The sequence below is a fragment of the Bacillus rossius genome, chromosome 10, assembly GCF_032445375.1.
Source record: "Bacillus rossius redtenbacheri isolate Brsri chromosome 10, Brsri_v3, whole genome shotgun sequence".
Classification (NCBI taxonomy): domain Eukaryota; kingdom Metazoa; phylum Arthropoda; class Insecta; order Phasmatodea; family Bacillidae; genus Bacillus; species Bacillus rossius.
In genome coordinates, this window is record NC_086337.1 from 53,601,786 (window position 1) to 53,622,447 (window position 20,662).

Consider the following 20,662-nt stretch of genomic DNA (forward strand, 5'->3'; position numbering starts at 1 on the left):
GTAACTTATAAACACATAAACGTGAATGCTAAACAAACCACATGTGCTTTCAAACTAGTAAAAAAAAAAAAAAAAAGTGGTTGCACCTATATTTGTGAGGAAAGTTTGTGTCATAAAACGTATGTTGTTAATTAATGAATTTTTCACCTTGGGTCCCGCTGTTTCAAAATTAATCTTTTAAAATCTGAAGATTGCGTTTTAAATATGGAAGTCTTTAATAACTGTCCGCACTTACACAACAACTTAGTACCCGTCATTGCTATAATACTTGTATTTATGGGACATCCTGTCCCAACGGCTGTCTCTTGAGACGCGGTGACTTCCAAAATTTGAATGCATTCATCACACTTTACATTATAAATGTTTTTTTTTTTTAACTGTGATACCTAAAGCGAAATACATTTCAAATCAACAAGTTATGTTTAATGACAAAATCTTTTCTCACAAATGAAGGTGCGACCACAATTTTTCTCTGATGGTGTTTGATGACACGTATGTTCATGTTCAGCTGTCAGTTGCGTCTGCAAGATGGCGGCACCGTACCGCGGTCACGTGCGGACGCCGGCCGGGGAGAGAGACCCTTCCTCATCCGCGCGCCGTTCGTTTGTTTCGCACCGAAGCTTTTCAATTTGTTTTAAGTGGTATTTCCGACTGTCCTTTCCCTCCCCCCCCCCCCCCCCCCCCCCCGCCCTACTCCTTAAAGCGGCGTTCTGGGAGCGACCGCAGTGGAGATTAACCCCCCCCCCCCCCTTCCTTTATCAACCGTCCTGCTCCCTCGCACACACACACACACACACACACATATACACGTTCCTTCCTTTTTTCGCGCCGCCGCCATTTTGTTCTGCCGGAACAGATGCCTTCGTCTCCTCCCGCGGGACTCGTTGCGCCGCGAAACAACGGGGCGATTTGTCACGTGTCTTCCGGTCCCCCTTCCTCCCCCCCCCCCCTTCTCCTAGCCACGGACCGTCTGGCCGGCGGCGAGGCGGTGAAGTCGAGTAGGGCCGAAGGCTGGAGGTGGACTCCGTATCCGCGGTCTCGCACAACTGCGAGGACTATTCGTAGAGACCGGAAAAATTCGCGATTTCATTTCGCGATAGACTAGAATACCAAGTGCGTTTAACTTATTGCAGCTTTAGTGATTGTAATCACAGTTTGCCTGAAGGACTGTGAGCCAATGAATGATCCTCAACGTAAGAAGTATCGAATCACAAGCATCCCAGTTTAGCAGGTGCCACGAGTCAGTAGCAAATCAGCTGGTGTAATTTTCCCGCGTGCATAGAGGATCGTGGAGTCTATCCTAGAGGTCATCGAAACCACGAATTTTTTCCAGTCCCTAGATTCGCGAAGTGGGCTCCGTTTGATTATTGAAAAAAAAAATGGATGTGGTTGTCTGTAAAGTCGGTTTACGGACGATAATTTTTACGTGATAACGTCATAAGAAAACATTGATGAAAAATTTGCATACTTTTTAATTATTTAAATATTATTTTTTCAGTTTTTGCAAATTTAATTTAAATAATTTGTTTAAATGTAATCACGAACAATTAGTTTAAAAAGGCCCGCCTTAACCTGTTTGCTATTATAGAAGATTTTCTCGCAACGGTGGTCGGCCGGTTCTTGCACGCTCGGCTCAGGCGGAACGCGACGATGAGTAGAGACTGGAATAATTCGCGGTTTCATTTCGCGATAGGCTAGAATCCAAGTGCGTGTAACTTATCGCCGCCTCAGTGATTGGAACACAGTTCGCCTGAAGGACTGCGAGCCAATGAATGACCCTCAACGTAAGAAGTATCGAATCACAAGCATCCCAGTTTGAGCAGGTGTCACGAGTCAGTAGCCAATGAGGCTGGTGTAATTTTCCCGCGTACATATAGGATCGTGGAGTCCATCCTAGAGGTCATCGAAACCACGAATTTTTCCAGTCCCTAACGATGAGTCATTTTTATCGTGCGTGCGCAGCCGGCGTTCATCGATTTATAAGACGTTATCACGTCAAAAAAAAATCCTTGGTACGAGGTGATGATTAGAGCCACGGAATTTTCGCGCATTCATTTAGTCGCAAGCTAGAATGCAAACCTCCACACTGTCGCACTGTTCTCATGATTGGACCGCAGTTATTTGGACACGCCCCTCTACGACCGTGAGCCAACGATGTCCAGCTAGGAGAGAAGTAAGCGAATCAGGTACTGTCAAATAACAAGGATAAAAATGTTCACGCTAAGAATTCAACCAATGGGAAAGTAAACATGGGTCGAGCACACCTATAACGTTGAATTCTATCCTGAGGCCAGAGGAATCCGCGAAATTTCCGGGACTCTAGTGATGATACCACTGTTAGTCGCAGGGAGAAGTACTCGTGCACTGTGTTTGGTCCGGTCCGGCGTGTTTCCCGCAGGAGAACTGGACGAGGCGCTGGCGGCCTGCGGCGGCGTCGACGGCGGACCCCACGCCGCCGGCGGCAGGCCCAAGAAGCACAAGGTGAAAGGCGTCAAGAAGAAGCCGCGGCACAAGGAGAAGGTGAAGATCAAGCAGCAGGGTCGCGGCGGGGCGAGACCCGGGGCGGACGGGGTCCCACAAGTGCCGGCGCCGGGACCCGGGGTGGACCCGGGGGACAGAGACGAGCCTCCGACGGACCGCCCCCGCTGGCCGCTCCTGGACGCGCTCCTCCGCCGCCTGCAACAGCTGGGACGCGAGGCGGACGAAGCAGTGTTCTCCAGGGACTTCGACGACGAGCTGGAGGACTGGCGGGTCTCTGCCCCCGGGACCGCCCCCGTAGCGCCGGCCACCACGACCACCCCCGCCGCCCCCGCGAGGAGGCGGCTCTTCGCCTACCACCGGGTGACGGCGAGCCCGCGCCTGCGCGCGCCGCCGCGCTCCGCCTTCGTCGCCGTGTCGGTGGTGTCGCCGGCGGCGGCGACGGCGCGGAGGCGGCCCGCCCCCGCCCCCACCCCCGCCCCCGGAGACGGCCTGGAGCTCGAGCTGTCGGACCTGGTGCGTGCACGTCCTTCCCGCCGCCATCACATATTGTTAGGGACAGGAAAAATTCGCGGGGACAGGAAAAATTCGCGGGTTCAATGACCTCTAGGATGAACTTTATAGTTTTACGTACAACTTGGTCAAATGTCACACTCTCACTGGCTGCTGTCTTGTGAAGGTGCCCCAACGTAGTGGCCTGTGATTCGATACAGCTTCAGTTGAGATTTTCTCACTGGCCCAGAGTCGTCCAGGTGAGTTGTGAGCCAATAGCAGAGGCAGCACTGAGGTATAACTATTTGAATTTCAGGCTGTCGTGAAATGAATCCGCGAATTTTTCCGGTCTCTACATATTGTATCACTGAGAGACCAGAAAAAATTCGTGGATTCATTTCACGACAGCCTAAAATTCACATAGTTTTTTTACCTCAGTGCTGCCTCTGTGCTATTTGGCTCACAACTCAACCTGGATGACTCCGCGCCAATGATAAAACTCTCAACCGAAGCTTTTGTCGAATCACAGGCCGCTGCTACGTTGGGACACCTTCGCAAGACAGCAGCCAATGAGTTGATGACATTTGACCGAGTGTGCGTAGAACTATGGAGTTCATCCTAGAGGTCATTGAACCCGCCAATTTTTCCGGTCCCTATGTATCACTGAGAGAAAGGTTTGTTTGCATGGCGAAATAAATATATTTTGTTAATTCAAACAAATATTATTTTTGTTGTGAGAATGATTCTGTTGACCCAACCAAAAAGAATTTTGTCAACTCTAATGTATATATTTGGTTTATGTGTAACAAATCATTTTTGTTACTTACCGAGTTTGGTTAAGCTAACAATTTTTTTTCCCACCAAGTAAGTATTTCTTTCACCATGTATAAACAAATATTTGTTTGATTCAAACAAACCTTTTTTTCTCTGTGTAGACTGTATAGCAAATTCTGTTTGTCAGATATCTACTGCGAGTTATTTTCTATTTGCGAAAAAAACACTCAGGCATTTGTTCGTCATTAACATATTTGGGTAACAAATACCAAGTAGCATTCAAAGTCTTGTTTTTAAAAAAAATTATTTGTGGATATCTTAATTAAAGATGGGTGTGAACTGCAGTAAGTAACTGCTCCTGATGATGGCGACTGCAATGTCGACCGAAACGTTGGTGAATTATTCGCCAAGGAGGGACACGGCTACAACCCAGAAGCCAAGCTACTTTTTTTCGAAGGCCTTGCTTCGCACGTTCGATACATTTTCAAGAATAGGAAACTGAGGTTTTTTTTTACCTTCTTATACTTGCGAATTTTGTTTCCAATGAAGGGGGAGCTGATTTGTTGCCCTTTGGAAGGGCAGCCCTTCAGGATTTTTCTGGCAATGGTTTGTTTGTACAGCGACTGGAAGGGCAGCCCATCCAATTTCTGAAAACATGTTTATTTAAGTGTTTAAATAATCCTGAAAACTTGCCGCTTGGAAGGGCAGCCCATCAGGATTTTTCTGACAGTAGTGTTTTTGAAAGGTTGTCTGAATTGTTGCCCCTTGGATGGGCAGCCCTTCAGGATTTTTCTGACAGTGGTTAGTTTAGGTTAGGTTAGGTTAGGTTACGTTACGTTAGGTTAGGTTAGGTTAAGTTAGATTACTTTACAAACTAACCACTGTCAGAAAAATCCTGAAGGGCTGCCCTTCCAAGGGGCAGCATTTCAGTCGGCCCCCGATGAAGACAGGGATTCTTCTGTTGCAGAAACTTGCGCGGGAGCTACCCGGTGGAGCGCGCGGAAAGCTGAGCCTGCAGTCGTTTAGGAAGATGTCGTCTCCGGAGCACCCGCGCGCGACCACGAGCGCGACGCCGCATCGCTCGCACACGAGGGGCCAGAGTGTGTAGTCGCTCAGCGAGTGATGCAGTTGCTGAGGACAGGTGCTTGTCACGTAGTGACTGGCGGGAAGTGACTGCAGCTGCCAGGGATACTTACCCAACAAACATTATTATGGATAGTCTGTCTAGCATAAAATAAGAAAAAAAAAATAGGTCTTATTCCAAATACACGGCCAGCACAAGATAGAAGAATTTTTGCTGTGATAAAATATGACTAGAGACCCGTGAATTTCGCGGGTTCAATGACCTCCAGGATAGACTCCAATATCCTCTACACACTCGGGCAAATGCCAACTGTTCATTGGCTGTTGACTTGTGAGTCGTCTCGACTGGGTGGCCTGTGATTCGACATTTCTATGAGTGAGGGTCTCTAATTGGCCCTCAGTCCTCCATATTAACAGAGAACCAATGACAGAAGCAGCACTAAGGTATAATTATTTGAATTTTAGCATTACACGAAATGAATCCGCGAAATTCACGGGTCTCTAAATATGACTAGAGACCGGAAAAATTCGCGAATTCATTTCGCGATAGGCTAAAATACAAATAGTTATTACACCTCAGTGCTGCCTCTGCTATTGGCTCGCAACTCACCTGGATGACTCCGGGCCAATGAGAAACACCCGACCAAAGCTTTTTATCGAATCACAGGCCACTACGTTGGGACGTCTCGCAACACAGCAGCCAATGAGTGGGTGACATTTGACCGAGTGTACGTAGAACTATGGAGTTCATCCTACAGGTCATTGAACCCGCGAATTTTTCCTGTCCCTAAATATGACATCTGCCATAATAACTGAGAACATCTAACACTCAAGCTAGTATTTAAAAAATGAATTAAAAAGAATAGGAAAAACATATAAAAAGGCTACTTGAGCTGGAAGCAAAATACCACGACAACATTAACACGATGAAGTCTAATATGGCTGTCGGCAAATCTTCCTATGCCTAATGCGTCCATAAAATGCAGTATAGAATGCGCTAAAAACAGCGTAGGTCCAGTAGAAATCTTGTATTTCCTATTTATCCTTGAAGTGCATAAAATTAAGTTTAATTTAGATACAAGGAAGCAAGATATGGATATGTCTAGTTATCTTTTAGATATGCGAAGAATTAAAAAGAAACGTACTAAACGGTTGAAGTCAAACTACATTTTTGAAAGTGTACCCAAACGTATAAATGATATTTTGGTTTTTCAGCATGATTTACCAAGTAAATATTTTAAGTAAATATTTTTGAAATTTAGTTTTCTAAGGTTTTCGTTTTTTCTTTCTTTTTTTTTTCCGTCGTACGAAACGACACGACGAAATTATAAATATGATCTACTTGTTGCGGGCCGTAGGGGCGCTGGCGTCACAGTGACCTGGTATTTCATTGGCTACTGAGCGAGTCGGTCCTGTCGTATGTCGTGTCGTGTTCGTCGTGGCATTGTGACTCCAGCTAGATAGTTTGTAGAAGGTTCGCATTTAGGTTGTTATTTTTGATAGACCTGCTTAGAATCTTCTGTGAACTAATTTTACCAGCAAGTTGGATTCTCAATAGTTATGAGTTTCTTTCTCGTGTGTAATTGGACCATGGATAATTTGACACGCCCCCGCACTGCTCTAAGCCAATGGGAAACGTTTTTTTTTTTTTTTCATCGGTGTTAATGAATTCTGCTTGGCTGATTTTAAAAGAAAATTTCTTCTACGCATCAGAATGGAGATCCTACCATGTTAGAATAGGAACTGGGAATTTCGCGGATTCTCTGATCTCTGGAAAAGACTCCACCGTCCTATGCATACTTGAAGAAATGTGGCCCGTTCATTGGCTGCTGACTCGTGAGACGCCTGAACTGGTTTACTCGCGTTTCGTTACTTCTTGGGTTGATGGTTTGTCATTGGCTCAGGGTACTCCAGATAAACTGTGAGCCAATAGCAGTTGCAACTTGAAGGTATAACCGCGAAAATTCCAGGTCTCTACATACAAGCGGTATGTTTCACTGCTAGGATACGTTTCAATTTATTAAACATACTCGAGACTGCCTCTTGTGTTGAACGCCATATTCCTTTTTGACTCAAGACATATGGAATACATACACTCGAGAGCTACATTTTACCATTGGCTAGATGTATTATAGGGCGTGTTAAAATGATGACTACCCAATCGCATACGAAGGAGTATTACACATATATTTGGAGGAATACCTGGTGGCATATACAGCGAAATCATCTGATATCTAATCACTGTGTATCCTTACGCAGAATTGTTAAATAAATACTTGCATAAAACCTAATGACATGTGTCCACGCGTATATCTCACGTGCTAATCATTAGAATTAGTATGGTAAATATGTTTTAATCGTGCCAATCTTAATTATCCGTACAAAACAAACCATGGCCGTTTGCTTCATCCAACTTCTTACAATTTCAAATTAAATATGATTATGACAGTGAAAATATATTTTCGGACAAAATATGATATTAAAATAAAAAAGCACTCTCAAGAAGGATGCATGACTTACCTGATTTCGTCACACCTTGGAACTCCGAACTCAAGATAGCTCTATTTAGGTTTCAAACCCGTGTCCCTCCGAATACGAGTCCAGTGTTTTGCCGCTGGGCCTCCTGGTGTGTTTTGGTGCTTTTTTTGGACCGTATTTGTGTCTCTAGCAGCCCTGTAAATTCATGTGATCACTCTGCACTTAATGGAGGGTTACACAGAGAGATGGAAAACAGAAAGCTGTGCTTGCAAAGTGCGCCATAAGCCACTTACACGCAGTAGCATCCTGTGTTGTTGGCTTGGTTTGTTGGTTTTGTGACGAAGCGTCAAATAGTGCTCAATGAAAAATTATTATTTTTTTTTTTTTGCAAAACGATTTTCAGTAATAATTCATTTGTACAATGTGTTCATTCGGTTAACATTAAATTATATATATATATAATTTTGAATACATCACACCATTTATTACTTTTATATTAATTATAACACATTTCATTACCACATTTAATTTAATGGCCATAACAGTTATTAGTCTATTCAGACTCAGACTCATACTGAGATATTATATATATATATATGTTTGAAATTGGGGAGAAAATTTATTTAAATAAATACTGCACCTTGTTATTAATTAATGAATATATTTTATACACTGTAAAAAAACTCTGTATATTTTGTCTTTGGATATTCAAATAGTGAAATATTTTGTTCATAAATGTGTACACCAGCCTGTTCTTTATTATTACCCAACGAATGAAGTGAAATTTTTTTTGTTGATCCAGTGCTTTCAGTATCATCAGTTAAATATTTTGGTTCGAGTAAGCTTAACTGAAAACAGCACATGATTGTATTCATAGAAGAGCAACGTTATTGTATCGCAAAGTTAGCGCTATCAAAAGTCTGGTACGACACAAATAATTTTGGTGATGTAAAAACTGTTTTATTATAACGCCACCAAATTGCTTTTAATGTTATTTAATAATTTATTGTATATATTTATTCATATTGTGTTTTTATTTACATACTATTTTGAGAAATTATGAATAGGTTCTCTAACTGATTAAAAAAATCACAACTATTTTAGCAAATATTTTATTTAAGTTAATGTAAACAGTAAAGAACAGTAAAGAAACTTGTTCACAATAGTATTAAATATTTCTGCACCATAGAACGTACTGTATTCCATCTTATAAAAAGTCCAACAAAACCGCTGTAACACGATTATTTAAATGTGAACATCCAACATAATTGTTTATTGCCGGTACGTTTGGTGTGGCTACAAAATGTTATTAGTGCGTGAAAGTACGTGTGAAAAAGTTATTATATATTTCAGAAATGTGGGTCCCATAAAAACGTAGTATATCAGATTAATACATATACCTATGACCTGCTCATTATTAGGTAATGTGTGTTGTTTTCAACGTCCACCATTCTTGTACAGACTTTATTTTGTTTTATAAAAAAAATGTATCAAATGTGAATCGAGTGTATTAAGTTGATTTGTGGATTAAATGCATCATGGTTTTTGACAACAGTACGCAATCTTAGTTTTTTTTTCAAAGAGTGGGCGATTTACGTCGATTTTTTTTTCAATTACAGCCTTATTCCCACACCTTAATTACACTTTCGTGAGGTCTCACAAAAATAATAATTTCAAACGTTGAGTCATTTTCCTGTCCTGTATGTGCTGCCGTGGCGCGCTTTTTTATTAGGAACTAACTAGTTCAGTACGTTTTGCATTTCAACAGCTTGCAAAAACTTTCATGGTAATTCAGAACTCACGTTTTTTTTTTTTTTTTTTAGCATAACAACTGTTATATTTTTGTTATATTTTTGTAAACTTCCACCGGGACACACGATTTTTGCTGGCAGCGCGAGGCGGACTGCCGTGTGTCAAGCGGAAAGGAGGCGGGCGTGGTCCAGTAACGGGATCTTTACACTAGATGGGGGCTGTCATAGCTTAGAAACACACAACTTAGAAACACATAACTTAGAATTTTCTAAGTTATGACAGTTCTAAGTTATGACTTTCTACGTTATGACGTTTCTAAGTTGTGTGGTTCTGCGTTGCTTGTTTCTAAGTTACGTGTTTCTAAGTTATGACAGTTCTAAGTCGTGTGTTTCTAAGTTGTGATAGTTCTACGTTAAGAGTTTCTACGTTATGACGTTTCTAAGTTGTGTGGTTCTGTGTTGTGTGTTTCTAAGCTGTGTTTCTAAGTTATGATCTTTCTAAGTTGGGTGTTTCTAAGTTACGTGGATTTTTCCGAGTTTTCTAAGTTATGACAGTTCTAAGTTGTGTCTTTCTAAGTTATGTGGTGTTCCCACACTAGGTGTGCTGCTCAGATACGCTTTTACGAAATCAAGCTTTGGAACTTAATTATATTCTACGAAGTTGCAGCTATGGCTTTGAACAGTACTGGATTCACCTCCCGGACCTGTCGGTGTAAAACGTGCAAGTTCACAATCGTTTCAACCAGATACACTTTTGAAATCTTTTTCGTTTACGAGTCGTCCCGAGACGCAAATCGTACAGATGTGGAAATAAGTAGATTGGTGGCACACCCAAATCTAAGAACACATGTAGAGACTGAAACGTTAGTTATTAAATTTTTTTTTAAATTTTTTTATAGATGTTTTTTGTCAATGTTCACTCTTGTACTGACGTTTTGCCGCACTTAAAAATATAATTCAATAAAATAAACCAGGAAGTCATGTTGCACTTATATTCTCTGAAGGACCTTGACTTTGCCCTCTGTTACATTTGTCCGCTATTTACTCTGCAGTTTGCTTAATTTATTTATGTTTAGTAGTTTTGAATTTTGACTGTTTGTTAACGTCATTTTGGGTTGTACCCCTGAATGTTGGAAGGGGGCAGGAGCTACATCGATTACAACGTTTACGTGCATCATTATTTTTTTTTTTTCCAAAATTTTTAATTTTACTTTTTGTATACTTATCTCTATGGAGTACCTCGGCTAATATTTGTTCTTCGTGATACACCTGTTTACAAAATATACATATCTCTTTGGCGTTACAGAGTCAGTGATGAGCGTAACTATATGTAGGATAAAGTAGTTAATAAGACACAGATAATGTTAACATTCACCTTCACTGAAATATAAAACACCAACACAATACAAACTTGGACTAACGACGATATACAAAAAAGATTTTATAATACTTTGGAAAACGCACCAGTTTGCTTCCTGTGTTTTCAGACAGTTCACATCGACAACTGAGCCGTTCAACAATGGTCTAAAAATATATATATATTTATGTTTCTCTTGCGCATCTTCGGCGCGCAGTCTGCGCGTCATGCTCGGTCCGTGGCCGCGCTGAGGTCTGCGTCATGCTCGGTCCGTGGCCGCGCTGAGGTCTGCGTCATGCTCGGTCCGTGGCCGCGCGCAGTCTGCGCGTCATGCTCGGTCCGTGGCCGCGCTGAGGTCTGCGTCATGCTCGGTCCATGGCCGCGCTGAGATCTGCGTCATGCTCGGTCCGTGGCCGCGCTGAGGTCTGCGTCATGCTCGGTCCGTGGCCGCGCGCAGTCTGCGCGTCATGCTCGGTCCGTGGCCGCGCTGCGGTCTGCGTTATGCTCGGTCCGTGGCCGCGCGCGGCTCCCAGGCCGTTCCGTTGACGACGGTGATTTGTAGGTCGAAGCAGGCGACGTTATCCACGGCCTGGTCCGTCAGCGTGAAGTGCATGGTCAGCTTCCCCAGCGCCTGCAACATTCAGGGCCCTCTGCACACTCTCGGCACACGAGCCGGGGCCTGAATTGCGACCGACAATATTCGCCTGTATAGGTTCATCGCGACAAAATGAGTTGAAGACATAGACCACTCGTGTCATGGCCCCCCACATTCGATTACGCCCCCCCCCCCCCCCCCGACACAATTTTACAGGCACCTGCTACATTATAATTACATGGTTGTTTCTTACATACACACTTTTTAGAATGTTATTTGACCTGAAAATACAGGGTATAAATATGGTTAATATTTTATAAGTTAAAACTAAGCTTGATTTATAAAATGATTTTACTTTTAAATAACCACAGCGAGTATGTATGGGCCCGGGCCCTGGACCCAGGGGTCCACCCAGTCCCACCCTTGCGGGGACCATGCCTCGTGGTCTAAAGTGCTCGCCAAAGGTGATACATACACCTCCTTATATTTGGGCTTGAACAACAATTTTTTTTATTGTGAATAATAGAGAAAGTATTTTAGATAGAACACTGAGCCTGAATATTGTGTTTAATTGAATGGCAGTTACACGACAACTGCGGATTTTGCCGCTGTAGCAAAAAATAGTGGTGGGTGTAGAACTTATTTCAATTAAAAACAATTCAGACCCTCGCGTATTCTCTCTCAAATAATTTTTTTTTTCTGTTATTTACTATAAACATGTTTTTCCGCCCCAACTTCAAATACGTGTACTAGACCACGTGTCCTATAGTGTTTTCAACTTAATTTGTCGTGTTGAAACTGCAGCCGAAATTTGTTGATCAAATTAAGATTAATCCCGTATAGTCATCGCTAGAGACCCGGAAAATTCGCGGGTTCAAATCGTGTTATGCTAAAATTCAAATAATTATACCTTAGTGCTGCTTCTGTCATTGGTTCACTGTTAATCTGGAGGACTGAGGGCCAATTAGAGACCCTCACTTATAGAAGTGTCGAATCACAGGCCACCCAGTCGAGACGACTCGCAAGTCAACAGCCAATGAACAGTTGGCATTTGCCCGAGTGTGTAGAGGATATTGGAGTCTATCCTGGAGGTCATTGAACCCGCGAATTTTCCGGGTCTCTAGTCATCGCTCATCACTAGGAGGAGGGGGGTGGCCATGTATTTTCGCGGAAAAAATGTATTATTTATTATTTTACAGTACAGTAATTAATGCACTGCGAATCTGTTTAACATCGCGAATACTTAATTTGAGCGAAATGACTTGTAGCCATTGTTAAATACAAAATGATGTCACTATCTCGCATAACTTTTTTTTTTCTCAAGCACGCTAACCACATATTGACGTTATCAGTCAAGTTTCACAACTGCGCAAGTGGCTTGAAAAAAAAAAAGAATTGTTCATTAAAGATCCAGCACAAAAAGAAGATATTCTTTATCTTGTAGTTCTATCTAATCTTCAACACTTCCAAATATTTCAAATACGTCTTATTAACCGACGGTACGGTGTTCGGATAATTAATTGAAAATAATTTCATGATCCAGTTATTACTCGCTTTTTAAATAGGTACATTTTATTAATCGCCAAATCTACTTCAACCGACCTGTTTGTTAGAGTTTCTGTTTGGGAATCTAAGGGATTATTTCGCATGTTGAAATTTTCCCTTGTGGTTTGTCCCTTCACCTCTGTTGCGTAAGGCAAGATCGCGCGGTCAACAAAGAGAAAGATATTCTGGATGCGGCGTGGCTAAACTGGTTTCCGAACTGCGTTCATGGTAGGAATTAATGCTATTTGGAGTGCTAGTACCCACACGTATTTAGTTTCACGTCACATCACGGACAGCAACACGCACAGACTTCGTTAAGCCCGTGCTCTGTACATAACAGTACTCTATAGCTAACACTTAACCAAAACAAAAAACAAAAAAAAATGTCGTATCACTTCGTCAACTATTCTCGGAGCCAAATTTTGGTATCAGGAACCCATAAAAGGCTGTGCCGTATAACTAAAGGTGCACATAGTAGCTTGGCTTCTGGGTTGTAGCCACGTCCTTGGCAAACAATATTCGCCAAGGTTTCGGTAGACATTGCAGTCGCCATCATCAGGGAGCAGTTTACCTACAGTGGGTAACATGCTCCGTGATGACGGCGACTGCAATGTCGACCGAAACGTCGGTAAGTTATTCGCCAAGGACGCGGCTACAACCCAGAAGCCAAGCTACTTAAGACAATGGCCGTGAGAGCCTGCGCACATTATTGATCATTTTGCGAGAACTAGCTCAGTTTACGTTCAGACTGATGTAGTCTGAACTGAGCTGTGCGGGGGTCGTTACCACAACGCCGAAATACCATAACGCCGAATGTCAAAATTGACCACAACGCCGACAGCTAGAAAACTGTTGTGTACCATAACGCCGAAATAACAACTGAATGAATTTTTGTGTGTTTCTTAAATGTACCTTAACGCCGAAATACCACAATCAAACCTAACCTTACCTAACCTAATCTAACCTAGCGTAATATAACCTAACCTAACTTAATCTAGCCTATCCTAGCCTAACCTAACCTAGCCTAAACTAACCTAGTCTAACCTAACCTAGTCTAACCTAACCTAGTCTAACCTAACCTAGTCTAACCTAACCTAGTCTAACCTAACCTAACCTTTGTGGCAGTCCTGAAATTACAGTTTTTGGCGTTAGTGTATTTCGGCGTTGAAGTAATTCGGTGTTGTGGTACACAGCAGCTTTCTAGCTGTTGGCGTTGTGGTCAATTTGGCATTTCGGCGTTGTGGTAATTCGGCGTTGTGGTGCGTCCCCGCTGCGTGGACGGCGTGTAGTGTGGTACCTGGACCCGCACGGTGGCGTTGAAGGCGTAGGTGGCTGCGTGGCCGGCCTCGATGGGGCACGCGCCGGCCACCAGGTGCGCGCAGCCGTCGGAGTCGTCCAGCAGGTGGGCTGCCTCCGCCGCGTACAGGTCCGCCTGCAGGGACGTCACTCGCCCTCCTGCCAGCCGGGGCACCGGGTCGCGTGAGCCGCGTGCCGCGCTCTAACAGTGGTTACCTGCCTTCTCCCAGTCAGGCATTACCGCGCTCTACACGTGGTCCTCCCCTCTCCAGCCCTCCGAGGACAGCACTCACAAGCAGCCGGCTCTGCACGTGGCTGCCCGCAAGGGCGTCGTCAGGAGGGGGGGGGGGGGTATGCCCCCCCCCCTAGAGCCTTAGAGATATAAAATAATGTAGCCAAATGCAAAAAAAAAAAAAAAAATACATGCTTTTCCCACAACTTGCCCCCCCCCCCCCCCCCTCCCTAGGCCATCGGCTGGCGACGCCCTTGGAGGCAGGCATTCCCGCACTCTGCACGTGGTTTCCTCCACCCCCCCCCCCTTCCTGAAGGATAGCACTCACTAGCAGTCGGCTCTATACTTTGCAGGGCCCTGGTCTGTTTACTTTCATGGGAAAAAAAAAAAAAAAAAAAAAAAACTTTAACTGTTCCGAACGAAAATTTTTCAAGCCAACCTGGAACTTATGGTTTTGTTAATTCATCTTAAGGGCCCCGCCTACCCGGGCACACACACGGTGTGCAGAGCTTCTGGAAAAACAACGCGATTTCAAAACTACTCAATATATCCGAGTGGGGTCTGCTTACGAGAAGCATTTAAGAGTTCGTTGACGGCCGAAAAATACTTTTGACTTCATTTTAAGTTTTTAAACTGTATTTTTAGAAGAGGTAAAATGGCTAAAACGCATGTTTTCAGAGTAATTTTTAGGCGTAAAACAACCGGTACAGATTCTTGAAAGCACTTAAGGGACTTGAATTACACCTTTATCTTCATTTCCCCGCAATATAATGTTACGGTCACCGCTCAAATTTCACAGTTATACATTGACGACGAGAAGACTGCGCGCCAGTTCAGAGCCTTGCGCTTAGAGGCTATACCGCGCTGGAAATACCAGCGAGCGTCGCGCTTATCATCCCGCCTCATTAACTCACATACACCCCTAACGAGGCGGGCCTCTTAAGGACTTTTGATATTCTTTCCTGTTTAAATATCCCTTGGGTCAGTTTTATAAATGCTTAAAATAAAACTCCAGTGTAATTGTATTTTTATGCGTAGCAATAGAAATCTTGTTTTCATAAAAATATTTTCTGACATACGCCAATGCAGTTTTTCACCTTTCGTCTTGGGAAAAATTCATAATGTAAAATAAAAAAATAAAAGTGAAAGCATGGACCCACAAAAAAAAACTCTAATCAGCTGTCAAACAGATAAACCCAACGATGAAGCATCATCAAACGTTCCACTTCTTGCGTTTCGGTTTTCGTTCCTGCCCTCCATTTTCAGATCGAATTGTTCCAAACCCTTTTTTTCAAAGGCGCAGATGTGCATTTGTGACTTCGCATACTTCACATGCCCTTGTGGTGTACTCGACGAATCAGGATATTTTAAGGAGTGTTCCATGTTTGGCTTCTTCAAACAGTATTAGCCATATCAACAGGTTGCTTACAATATTTTCTTTAAAACAAATTTTTTGGAAACATAAAGTTTAACTAAAATCAGTAATTTTTAACATTCAATTAGTGTCACACGAGTTTATGGCAATTTACTTTACGATTCTACCTTTATGATTCTCGTAGTAACGATCACTATTTACGTGAATGTATTTGTTTAAACTTTCTTTGAAGAATGTTTAAATAGTTATTTTTGTATTGAATGTTATATTACCATTTAAATATAAAGTTAAAATAATTCTCAATTATTATATAAAATATAACCTAAATAACGTTTTCCAACATGGCGACGTATCTTTACGTCAAGTACGCGAGAAGTACGCAGAGTTGTTTACTCGCATACTTCACTTCCAGTTCGGACGGCCCTTGTGATGTCATTTCCTGGGGTCAAGTACGTATAAGTATGTAATTCAGGCGTATTCGGACACTCATTATTATTATAAACTGTTGTTACATGCCTACAAACCTTGGTGGTTGGCACAAACAAGAACATAAAAGACTACAACAATAAAAACTAAACAACACAGAATGAACAAATACTAAAAACACAATAAAAAACTATAATATATGGAAACATCTATACATAATTACAGCAAAAAGTTCAACAATATTAACACAAATGCTGACAGAGAAAAAAATTGAGAAAAGCGATGATATAAATATAGAAACAAAATATAAAGTAATATAAATTAATTGATCTTAAGGATGGGAAAAGATGCTTGAAAAACTTGCTAACGTGAATTTCAGTAATAGTTAACTGTAAGAAGCTCATTTAAATTAAATTTGCAAAAAACTGTAAATAATATTTGAAAAATAAAAAAAGTATGCAATTTTTCATCAGTGTTTTCTTATGACGTTATCACGTAAAAATTATCGTCCGTAAACCGAATTTACAGACAACCCCCCCCCCCCCATTTTTTTTGTTAGTGAAGTCGGTTTGATTCGTAATGGAATCAGTTTTTGTGTCCCGTGGTTGCCGGCACTGCTCGGCGAGGCGGCGGTGGGGAAGCCTAAGATGTCCATCAAGTTCTGTCCCTGCCCAAACACGCCAGAATATTCACCTTCAGCCAACCTCGGGATTTTTTATATATATTTATATTTATATGTTTATTTTAATGTAGCTATACTAACCTAACTAACCGTCCATAGTTTTTTTAAGTGTTATTAATGAAGCTAACCTAACCGACCACTTTTAATATTTGAATTCATTTTTTTCCCCTAACCTAACTAAAACTAAGTGTATTTTGGAGGGGTCCGGGTTAGGGAGGGACCTAGGTGCGTCTCAGGCCGAAGCCTATACGCCTAGTCATGCTGGGATTAGCCATGCAGGGAGAGGGTCGCATGCATCATGTGCTAGGAGGGGATTGGCCAGCCATGGCAGCGATTGGCGCCATGACTAACTCCCCTCACTCTTAAATCTAGACTATAACTAGAGATAGGTTGGGCCCAGGTAAAACCTGCATAGACACAGGGAAAACCCTGGGCACATTCATGCGGGATGCAAATTGGCACGCATTACGTGTAGGAATTTACAGGAGACAGAGAATGGTCTGGATGAAGTGTTGGACAGAGTAGAAAAGAGTCTACCATGCGGGGGTTGGGCACTTGGACTCGTGGTCCGCTTTGCTAATTGTCCAGTACTGGATTTAGTGACCAGGGACGCAAACGCCCCTGGTGGTGAGTGGTTGCACTGACCACTCACTCCGCCGCCAGTCAGCACTTTCCTGCGCAAAAATAAAACAAATCCCCGAGGTTGGCGTAAGGTGAATATTCGGGCGTGTTCGGGCAGGGACAGAACTTGATGTACATCTTAGGCTTCTGCACTCACCGGGGCGGATGTCGACCTGCGCGCGCACCGAGTCGCCGGGACGCAGCAGGCAGTTGTCGTCGCAGCCCTGCAGCCTGACGGCGGTCGGCGCGGGTCCCACGGCGCCTGCAGACAAGGACCATACACACTCACACACTCGCACACCCACGTCTCCCGACACACCCGGGCGCACAACCACGGTCGGTGTAACACGTCCTGAAGGACAAGAAACCAATAACAGTAGACGGCAGCAGTCAACGAACAAAAGTCACTGACTTGTTTGTGTAGAAGTGAGTGGAATTCAGTCTGGTGCCAGAAATTAACAAGAATTTTGGACGTCTCTACTTAATATTAAACTGGGAATAATCACGCACACCTTCCGTATTTGGCGGGGAAAAACATTCAAATGAAATTAAGTACCTAACCTAAAAATTCAACACCGATAACCTCTAAAAATTTCTGATTAAGGATTAGTTCAAAAGAATTTTTCACGTAAACCTTTCGTCAAAGGCCACATTGGAAATTAAAAAAAAATGTAGAATTTTTTACTGTGTAAAGAGGTTAAACAGTTAATGTTACTCAAGAAAACCTGTGTTTTCGCATCCATTTTATTGTTAATACCTATCATGTTACCGTTCATTTCCCAAGATGTTCTTTTAACATGTAATTTTATAAATAAAATCGCAATATGTATTGATTCTGGCAACTTATTTTGAGAAATAACCGTTTAAAGGGTAGAATGTTTTAACTTCGTAGTTGATTTTTTTTTTTATATTTTATTGTAAGTACATGATTTTATTTATGATCCTTGACATTTAGATTGCGGAATCGAGAGGTATATTCGAGTTGTTCTCTGGGAATTCGAATTCGAGATTCGGATTCGATAAAATTGGTACCTATTCAACCCATCACGAGTTCAAGATTTGTGCATGAATGAATACTCGAGATTTTACAGTTATATATATATATATATATATGTGTGTGTGTGTGTGTGTGTGTGTGTGTGTGCGCGTGTGTGTGTGTGTACATCATTCCCTGCCAAAAGGCCTTATCAGCACCGCTCCTGAATAGAGGAAAGAGAGGTCACGAAGATTCATTAGCTAAAGCAAGAAGCTGCTGGGACGAAACGGGGAATTTTTCTTAGAACTTATGACCATATCGAACCGACCGTTAGACAAAACATAATCTTGAATATAAAATAAAGAACACCTTAAGTACGATTTGTGAACTCAAGGTTCCTCTTATTCTCTGTAAGAACAAAAATTAAATAGGAAACGTGACAAATACTTCTTTAAGGCTTATATTCATTCTTATATTACGTATCGGTAGTAGAAAATTGCGGTACTTACACACACTGAAGTTCGTAGCAAATGCAGGCAACGCAAGAAGCAAAACTATGGCGATGATAGGAAACATAATTCGGGCAATATAGTTCGAACACCAACAATGAGATAAAATAATGAATGAGTGAGCACAGTCGCGCTGCGAGTGTAGTCACGGAATACAGCACGTCATTGAAACGACGAGTGACACCTGTCAACGGCGTTAACGGCAAGCACTCGGACGTGGACGGCGAGACGCAACTGAGGCCCGTGGCTCGGTCATCTCGGGAAAGCTGACGACCGCTACGAGGATTCCAGAAGGAAGGGTGTTCCTAGCGCCACTCGAGCGCCTGTTATCGCTGACCTTATCTCGCCTCGCGAGGTACCTACCTCGTCGACCCTTGACCCGTCCACGCTCGCGACGTGCCGATTGTACGAGGCCGCCGCCGTCGCACTGAAAGGGGGGAAAGCTCCCGTGCGGAAAAAAAATTGGTTGTCTGTAAAGTCGGTTTACGGACGATAGTTTAACGTGACGTCATAAAAAAACCATTTTATGAAATGATTGCATACTTTTATGAATGAAATTGAATCATTTTTATTGAATTATCACTATTTTGTATGGATACAAAGAGGGAGTGAAATGAAATCTACAATTTAATTGATAAATTTACTTTTTTTGCACTCATTAATTCAAATATGTTTATTACTTTAACGAAGAGATTATTTTAACTATAACTTTTATACATGTTTGCTATTTAACTTCTAACCAATGTGTTATTATGTTAAGGATAGGAAAAAATAGGAAACGAATGGGAGTGTTTCAAGTTTAATGTGCCTCGAAAAAGTCAAAACGATGGTTGTTCCAATCGAGTGGAAGAGATAGATGCAGCGCAAGCGTACAATGTACGTAACGGGACACAACGTAACGGGACATAGTGCGTAACGGAACACTTTTTCATGCGTGCAGCCGGCGTTCATAGATTTATTAGACGTTGTCACGTCAAAAAGACCGGATTTATTAAAAGGCGCGCAACTGGCTCATATCAGTTGCTAATGCGGACAGCACAGTCAGTGCACAGTGGTTTGTCCGTGCATGCTGCTGTATCTTCGAAACCCACCCCCACATCCCCAGAGGAGTTATATGGTACAGTAGTCCTCCATTCAGCATACATGAAGAAAGTTTCGTTTTGTGAACTGCAGGGGGTTTGGGTTCGAAGACATGGTTGTCAAAAGAGGGCATCACGCCAACGGACTTCTTTTGGGAAAGTCGATGAAGTAGCTGGGACTCGAGTGTCGAAGTGGCTGAAACAGGCCAGAATGTTCCCGAATGTTCTCGAATGTTGGACAAAGTTGTAGTGTGCTATATAATCTTCCAGATGGTTCAAGACTATTTAGAATGTTCCCGAATATTATGGAATGGTCTGTGAATATTCCAGAAGGCTATGAAATAAAGTGAGATTACAATTAAATAAAAAATCAGTGTTTTCTTACACTTAATTAAATAAAATTATATTGAGAATGTGATGATTTTAGTTTAGCATTATATTTTCTGCATTTAAAGGTTCTTTTTTTAACTTCACATTTGGAAGACCTGTGCTGACTTTGTCACAGTTAAGGGTAACTAAAGCTAGTTATTAGTTAAAAATAGTCACACACATAAATGAATGCAGGAGAAAATATTAATTATGTAAAACAAATATTCTAGCCCCATCTTACCAGACACAAAACCTAAATTTATACTTTCCGCTTCCGTTTGATTCGTACCGCGAGACAATTTCCCCCTCGTCGCAGTCATATTTCTTTCATTTTTTACTTGTTTGTATTTAGAACTTTCAATTTGCTCGGCCTTGTGTCACAAAATTTAGACATATTTTTTTGTTAATGTATTCATTTAATGAGCTGTGATGTAAATTAGAATAAAAAAAATTTCAGCCACTTATTAGAAGAAAAAACCCCAAATTGAAGTTGAACTCTCCTTAGGAAGCATTTCGAACCACTTTCTCTGACTGTTATCTTCGT

At 42.2% G+C, this 20,662-nt stretch overlaps 1 protein-coding gene and 1 long non-coding RNA gene across 2 annotated transcripts; one reads left to right on the forward strand and one right to left on the reverse strand.

The window, feature by feature from the left end:
- The first annotated feature begins 2,959 nt into the window (after positions 1-2,959).
- LOC134535655 (uncharacterized) lies at positions 2,960-7,299 on the forward strand. Its single transcript, XR_010075671.1, has 2 exons — positions 2,960-2,994; positions 4,712-7,299. It is a non-coding gene; the product is annotated as an uncharacterized LOC134535655 (long non-coding RNA).
- Positions 7,300-10,415: 3,116 nt separating this feature from the next.
- On the reverse strand, positions 10,416-18,953 carry LOC134535656 (uncharacterized). Its single transcript, XM_063374849.1, has 4 exons — positions 18,671-18,953; positions 17,343-17,447; positions 13,851-14,008; positions 10,416-11,044 (listed from the first exon to the last, which is right to left on the reverse strand). The coding sequence occupies exons 1-4, from the start codon at positions 18,735-18,737 to the stop codon at positions 10,913-10,915; spliced, it is 462 nt and encodes a 153-aa protein (XP_063230919.1). The 5' UTR covers positions 18,738-18,953; the 3' UTR covers positions 10,416-10,912.
- Positions 18,954-20,662: the final 1,709 nt, after the last annotated feature.